Genomic DNA, 7748 nt, shown 5'->3' on the forward strand with positions numbered 1-7748 from the left:
CGCATGGTGTAAAAATCAAACGCTGGACAAAATGAACACAACTTCATGTCGAGCCAAAACAAACGCTGGACGTAGTACAATTGTTATGCAACAGACCTGACATGTGTTAATGTCTGTTATGTTTTGTTGTTCCGTCCAATCTTGGACGCGCCATCAAACACGCTCTTAGGTTGCATTAATTTGATGGCTCTAGATCTCATATAGGATGCAATCGGAAATTCCCGGCAATCTGCATTTGACTGCTCTAGACCTCATGCAAGATTCGGCCTCGAGCGTCAAGATCCAGGGCATTCAAACATGCCCTTATGGCATTTTCCATTGAACAGCATGCTATAACATTAAGAAAACATGCCGATTTCTTCCACTATCAATGCATTTCCGGGGGACGCGGTTAGATCAAGGTCACTTGTTTGGATGCTCTCAGACTTTAGTCACTTGTAGTTTCTCTGTCTCCCTCTATGCCACCATCCCCTTCTGTCTCCCCTCTTGTCTCTGCCTTTCTCACCAGGAAAAAAGTGCTTATTGCTTCACCTGTGAGCAACATGATCCCTAAGCTGGTCCTCTTTACTCTTTACGTACCACTTTCGAGTTTTCTATTATGACTTATCTAAAGCAGAATCTAAGCCCTAATTACAAACATAGGGAGGAGATTGCTTTTAATACCAAAGGTATCCTTTTGGGTACAATTTGTTGAAAATCTCTTGTCATATAGATTTCCTGCTAGTGGGATTACTTCAAAATCGTGGAAGTTATATTGCTTTATGTTCCAATGTTAAAAACGGCAAAATCTCGGCAGGAAAAAAACTCCGGATATTTTGAAAATATTCATAAATCTTGCCTTTTTTTTTTGGCAAAATCTCGGGAATAAAAAATAAATTAAAAAATTGTAAAAATAATTTTTATAAGAAAATATAAACAAAACACATTTAAAAATAAAAATCTTGGGGGTTTTCATGATAAATATCTTTCAAAAATATAAATATCGGAATATTTGTCACGGTTTGAAAATATGGCGAGAAATTGCCTTTTTAAACTTTTCGCTAATTTCTCGCTATATATCTGCGAGATTTTTTATAAATCTCGCGATATTTGTCACAGAGGTTCCAATAGAGGTAATTCAAAATATATATGCGGGCGCTAAGAGGAGATGTCTTTACTCTGGTAGTGTGGTCCTTGGTGACACAAGCGGACACGCTAGGACACTGACACTGACACGTATGGTGAATATTTTAATGGTTTTTTGTTTTATCTCAATAAAGAAAATGTTTTAATGTTAAAAAATACCAAAATAATATTCTTTTATTGATTAAAAAATTAAAAAAAATCTGTGTCCTGTTTTCGAAAAAAAATTGAACTTTCGAGTCGAATCCACGCCATGTGTCCTCGTGTCCATATGTCTTTGTGACATAGCTTTCAGATGTAATCTACATGTTTCAAATAGTGGGAATCAGCTCTTGAATCGTTCGCACATAGACCGGGATTTATAAGGCTTCGCGAATTGACATCCTACAATGTCGGATATTTTTCTGGGTCATAAAATCGTGTTTTATCATCGAAAGAAAGAACATTATCTAAAAGCTAGTTCCCACTATTTTTGAATGTGCTGAATCCATTTATAAGGTCCGATTGGATCAAAACAACCAGCACCATGGAGATCCAGAGGTGTTTGCACGTAATGACACCATTAATAAAACATTACCCATATGTGCGTAAAATATTGGCAACCATTGATGGTACTGTACTATCTAAAGGACCACACTTATGTTATCTGACTATTTCCTTGAATGTTTTGTCAATCAAGAGCTACGTCTATGATCAGTATGGTTTATTTAGTAAAGAACGTGTTTCTGTATCATGTGATTTTGATGCATAATAAGGCTTTTCATGAACTTCAAATTAAAAGAAACGCTAAACAATGCACCAATATTTTATGACTTGATCACAACTGACTATTTCACTAGATCCAAAGCGTGCTTCTAAATAAACAAACCATGGTAAACACAATCTTATAAAGCACGTCCCTACGATTTCTTGCTAGATTATATGGTACTATCCTTGTTAATACATATTTTCCATGTGTGTGTGTGTTGGTTGTTTGTGCGTGTGCAAGTGTGTATGTTTATGTGTGCGTGCGCACGTCGAATGCTGGCATAAGGATCTTGACGGAGCTATAGTGACAAATATCGCGAGAAATTGCTTGAAATTTTAAAACGTCAATTTCTCAAGAGATGTTCAAAATATCACGAGATTTATGAAAAAACATAAATACTATGATTTAAATGCGATACTTATGTTTTAAACAGCTATTTATCCAAAAAAACCCGTGTATTTTTATTAATATTTTCTTGTAAAATTAATTTTTATATTTATTTTTTTATTGCCAAGATTTTGCCGAAAAAATGCGAGATTTATGATTTTTTTTTTCAAATTCTCGCGAGTTTTTTTAAAAAATGAGACTTTGACGTTTTTAACGTTTGTCACTATGGATGAGGCAGACCCACCTCTTTAATTATCTTCGGCAAATAAGCACTAACATTATCCAGTAACATTGAGAGCTCTGGTCAGAGTTACTAAAAAGGAGTGAATATAATGTGTGGTATATATGAGAGCACGTAGAAAGAAAATGATAACGACTCTTTTAACATGGTGGATAGCCATTACACGTAGTATATACAAATAGCCATAAACCTAACCTCTTTCTCATTGAAAGCAAAAATATTGAGAGTTGCGTAGAAGATGTTCCCAAATTGGTAAAAGTCCTCTACTTGTCAAGGCTAACGGTAAAATTTGCTTCCCACAAAAGATTTATGGGAACATGGAGAATTGCAAACCGACCGTTTGAACTTTGAAATGTTAGATTCACATTACCAAAAAATGGTGTACAAATCCAACTGGTCTAGTTTATCACCCAAATTGGTAAAAGGGGATACCCAAAAAATCTAACGGTCTAAAATTTTGAAAGAGAAACAAACATTGACATTTCTAGAAGACCAAGGTGAAGAACCAAGTTTGCAAAGACTGGTTGGTTGGTCTCAACTGGTGACTAAAGTAGGCTCAATGGCGACCAGCATTATCTATGTAGCCCAATAATCCATCTTGGCAAGCGACTGATCACATAAGGTTCAATGCTGGCTACCAACGGGGGCTCTGCGTGGATGGTAGGAGCTGTCACTGCACGTTTCCCTGTGGTGGGACGTTGCAGGTTCAAAACCTCAGTGGTACGTTGAATAATAACTGGTGGGGGTCTGCCTAACCCTAGTTTGCCTTTAAAAAACAAAAGATTTAATGCTGGGTCCATCACCACATGAGCTATGTTTTATGGGATACTTCAATTTATTCCCGTGTCGTGTCCTCTATTGTCTGATATTTTTAATGAGATTGTAAAAAAAATAGCGTGTCTCGTGTCCTTTTGAGCTTGTCCGTATGACATAGCATATGAGCATTCCATTTCATGCCGAACGACAGGATGCTATAGTGGGGTTTTCCTCAAAGAAAGAAAAGTTTTCTTAATAATAAGAAGAAAAAACGGCACAAAAGAAATTAGTTGAAAAAAAATGAATAAAACTATTTATTGACATTAATAACAAGCAAAGAAAAGGAAAGAGTAAAAGATGATCAAGATATCTTGTCAAGAAGGACGTTTTTGTCGCGGGAAATCCTGTGGGGGTCCCTCTTTAGTGGGTCCCACCCTAGATATCATCCCCCACGCAGTCTAGTTACTTGAGCTCTCTTTCTCTCTACATTATATGTGTCCTAGCTATACCTCCCTCCCCCATTTATGAGGCCCATCGAGAGTTGAGAAAGGACGAGTTGTGTGGTCGTTTGGCTTTCGGTTTCTCTTCATTAATTTCTTTCTTGCTTGGCGGTATAGCATAAGGACCTCAGTAGTGTGTGTGGGGGAAAGGAGGGGTTGGTTGCTTCATTCAGAGTGTTGGTGGCACTTTAACTTTTTCCTTTTTGCTTTTGGGGTGAGAAATAAAGAGGAGGAAGAAGAAGAAGAAAGAAGATGAGGGAGGGAGGGAGGAAGCAGGGGACGTCCTCTCCGTGCGCGGCGTGCAAGCTGCTCCGGCGGCGCTGCACCCTCGACTGCGTCTTCGCCCCTTACTTCCCTTCTGACGAGCCTCAAAAGTTTGCCAACGTCCACAAGGTCTTCGGTGCCAGCAATGTCAACAAGATGCTCCAGGTCTCTCTCTCTCTCTCTCTTCTCTCTTGCTTTCAGCTTTCATTATCAATAACTCGTTTTTGCTTTTACTGTTTTTCTTAATAAAGGTGTTAACAGCAATGTCAGCAACATGCGCCCTCTCTCTCTCTATATATATATACATATATATATATAGTTTCCTCTTTTGCTTTCTCTATCACTAGCCAGTAGTTCGATTTACTTTTATTCTTTTTCTTAATGAAGATAAATAATCCGCAAGTGGTCTTCATTTTTGTTTGAATGACACCTCTCTCTTACTTTTCTGTCGATTTACTGTCATTAACTTAATAACGGTGGTTATACTTTTCTTTTAACTTGAGTTAAAATGTTTTCCTAAAAAACCAAAAACTCAAATTGTAATCCAACGTGGTGGTCTAAATCTTTCTCTCTCTCTCTCTCTCTCTACAATTAATGAATGTAAGTATGATTTTTTTTTTGTTTATATGACGAAGAACCCGCCTAGGAAGGGAGTTGCTTACTGGGAGTGGGGACCCTCCTACTAATCACCAGTGAGTGTCCTAACCGGTAAAGGACACCCACCGAACAAACAAGCCAATCAGAATCTGATCCCAAGAGAAATCGATGGTAGATAGTAAAAAAAAAAATTCTAAATACACTTTTCAGATGTCTCTCTCTTTATCTGATCATTAAGTAATAATTAAGATGATTTTGATACCACTGAGTTCTTTTAAGTTTCAACGGATACATTTCTCCAAAACGGCAACGATAGTCTTTGAAATTACGCAAAATTGCCTATTATACAATTCTTTACAGTTACTAGAATGCCCTTCATCTTCGTCAAATCGACAAAGGTAACCTTTCTTTCTAATTACATTTGATTTCTCTTAAATGCACGTTTGGACTGCCTATTTCTCTTACGTACCACAATTAAATTCCCCACTAAAACTCTCTCTCTTACACTCATACAGTCACATGCACCCCACACACACACACACACACACACACAACCCTCTTCAAATATGGGACCTGCATCGCATTACCCTCCAGAATGAACATAATGACGAAAATGTCTTTGACATTTATCGTTCAGGTCATCCTCTTTTTAAGAATGACGGCAGCATCCCCTTCTTATTGCAACGATTTGCTCAGTGCAACTGAATGGACCAACCACCCAGTTGGTACTCCGTTTGGTAAGTGGGGTCCTGTGCCAAGCAGAAGGCTCAGGTTCGATTCCCTCTGCCACATAGGGCTTAAGAGATATCTGGTAGGGGTCTGCCTAACCCCAGCTTACCTTTAAAAAAAAAAAAACACCTGAATGGACCTCACAGATTCCCGTCCTTCAGAGAAACTGTACGGAAGTTTCTTTCATTTACCCTTTTGCCACAAAATAAACTAAAAAAGAATACCCTGACGTGCAATTTAAGTAAAGATGTGACCATACGGTATTTTGCTCCACAAGGATATAATCGTCTGTTTCGGAACGTGAGGGTAGTTTCGTCTTTTCATGGTTTGTCATTTCTAAAAAACGGCCTTATTTAGAAAATAAGGTTTTTCTTGTCGTTCTCCACACGTGTCGACTGAGGAAATTTCATATGGTCGGTTTCGATTGTCTTCTGCTTCGCAAGTTAGATTGTCTTCGCGATGGTTTTGTCATTTTCATCAGGGGTGTTTTGGTCAAAATGAAAGATCACATGTTCTGTCTCACGTGCAATTTGCTGCTTGCTTACGTTGGGAGCCTATTGGGGTCACGTGGAAGGGGCGCCTTTCATAAAGGTCATTTCAGTCATTTAATTATGTCACTTTTATATAAAAAAAGACCAATGTCCCACCTGAATAAATATACTCTAATTATTTCTCGTTAATTCTTATTTAAGATTTTTAAAATAATGTTTTATAGCTATGTTGTGAGTAATGCGCGCATTTATTTTGCTTCTCACTACGGATGTGCTAAACATTGTTTGTTACATCCATCTCTTCAATCATGTTTCTTTAAAATAAAATTATGATTTGAATTATGAAATTTTGGTATATTGTGGATTCTTTATTTTTGATGTGCTTGAAAAAAAATTTTTGCTCATAAAAAAAAATGGGAAATTCATTTTTGACATTTAAAAAATATATTTAAATATCAAAAATTCATAATCTAAAATATGTTGTTTACTAAATAAATGTTAAAAGTGAAATATGTAAAGTTCGATTGATAAAAAAAAAACTCAATCATTAAAGAAAAAAAGCCGCTGGATTGTCATCGATTACAGATGTGGCATCTTTACTTATTGGTTGCAGAGTCCCTTTACATTACATATACGAGTCACTGGAATATGAGAACTAAAAATATGAGCATTTTCAATACTTTTTTTTGCAAATCCAACCATGTGGATGAGCTTGGCACGGTGAATTTGCTACCATTTGATAGTATATTTTTAATGAAAAAATGTAATTTTTAAATGCCTGAATATTTATGAAGATTATGAGTCATTGATTTTAAAGCCTTAAAAAAATCTCATTTATGCATCAAAATCATATGATTCAAGAGTGGGTCCTTATAAAATTAACCAAGCATGCAGATCACATCATCTGTAAGGTTAGATTCAAGAGAAAAGAACGAAAATCCATGAAAAATCAAGGTTTATACATTAGTTATCATATTTTAGTGATTATATATATATATATATATATATATATATATAATCTGTTGATTTGTTCTGTGTTATTTTTTTTTCTCAATTTAGCATCAGTCCTCTAAGGGCATGATGGTCATTCGGAAATAGAAATTTGTCATCATTTTTGTAATTACTGAAGGGTAGCCTCGTGGAGCCCTAAAAAAAAACGTAAGACTCAAGTGTAACACAGAATTTTCCCTTCCATTACAAGGATTTTTTTTTTAGAAAAAACTACAAAATTGTACTTGCTGGGTTCCACCCAATTGGAAGAGCTCTCTAATGGTGCTATGGCTACCCATATATTGCAGGAGCTGCCAGTGCACCAGCGGAGTGATGCTGTGAGCAGCATGGTGTACGAGGCCAATGCGAGGGTTCGTGACCCGGTCTACGGATGTGTAGGTGCGATCACATCCCTACAACGGCAGATCGACGTTCTACAGACGCAACTCGCACTGGCACGAGCGGAGGTACTGCACATGAGGATGCGCCAGCCTGCACCTCTCACCACTGTATCGAACCTCATAGAGAGCCCCCCGAGCGAGCCCATGGCGCCCAAGCTAGCCCACCCTATCAGGTCCTTGTTTGGTCTAGATGACTTTCATCAAGCTAACATAGGAGAGACTCTGTGGTCATGCTAGATCAACGGAGCTTATTTAAACTCTAGATCTCTCCTTTTTCTTTTATAGTATTGCTGAATCTTTCTTTGCTATTTATTTCCTAGCCTATGCTGGACGTTTATGTTATTGAAGGGTGACATTACGCTTCTGTTGGGTGCCCTTATCGGCAATATTGTATATAATCTTTTGATCATATAAATATGTTTGGTTAGCTTACTCCGTATTGCATTTATCAATACTTTTCCATTTCTTTTCCACACTGTTTCCAATTGAATATAACTGTCTGGGATCATGTGATATTGAAAA

At 37.2% G+C, this 7748-nt stretch overlaps 1 protein-coding gene across 1 annotated transcript; it reads left to right on the forward strand.

Annotated features, from left to right (window-relative positions):
- The first annotated feature begins 4006 nt into the window (after positions 1-4006).
- On the forward strand, positions 4007-7463 carry LOC149844821 (LOB domain-containing protein 4-like). The gene is made up of 2 exons (XM_089986351.1): positions 4007-4183; positions 7134-7463. Exons 1-2 carry the CDS (start codon positions 4007-4009, stop codon positions 7461-7463), a joined length of 507 nt encoding a protein of 168 aa, XP_089842477.1.
- Positions 7464-7748: the final 285 nt, after the last annotated feature.

Source organism: Nuphar pumila, chromosome 2 (genome assembly GCF_984573655.1).
Source record: "Nuphar pumila chromosome 2, dmNupPumi1.hap1.1, whole genome shotgun sequence".
NCBI classification, from domain to species: Eukaryota; Viridiplantae; Streptophyta; class Magnoliopsida; order Nymphaeales; family Nymphaeaceae; genus Nuphar; species Nuphar pumila.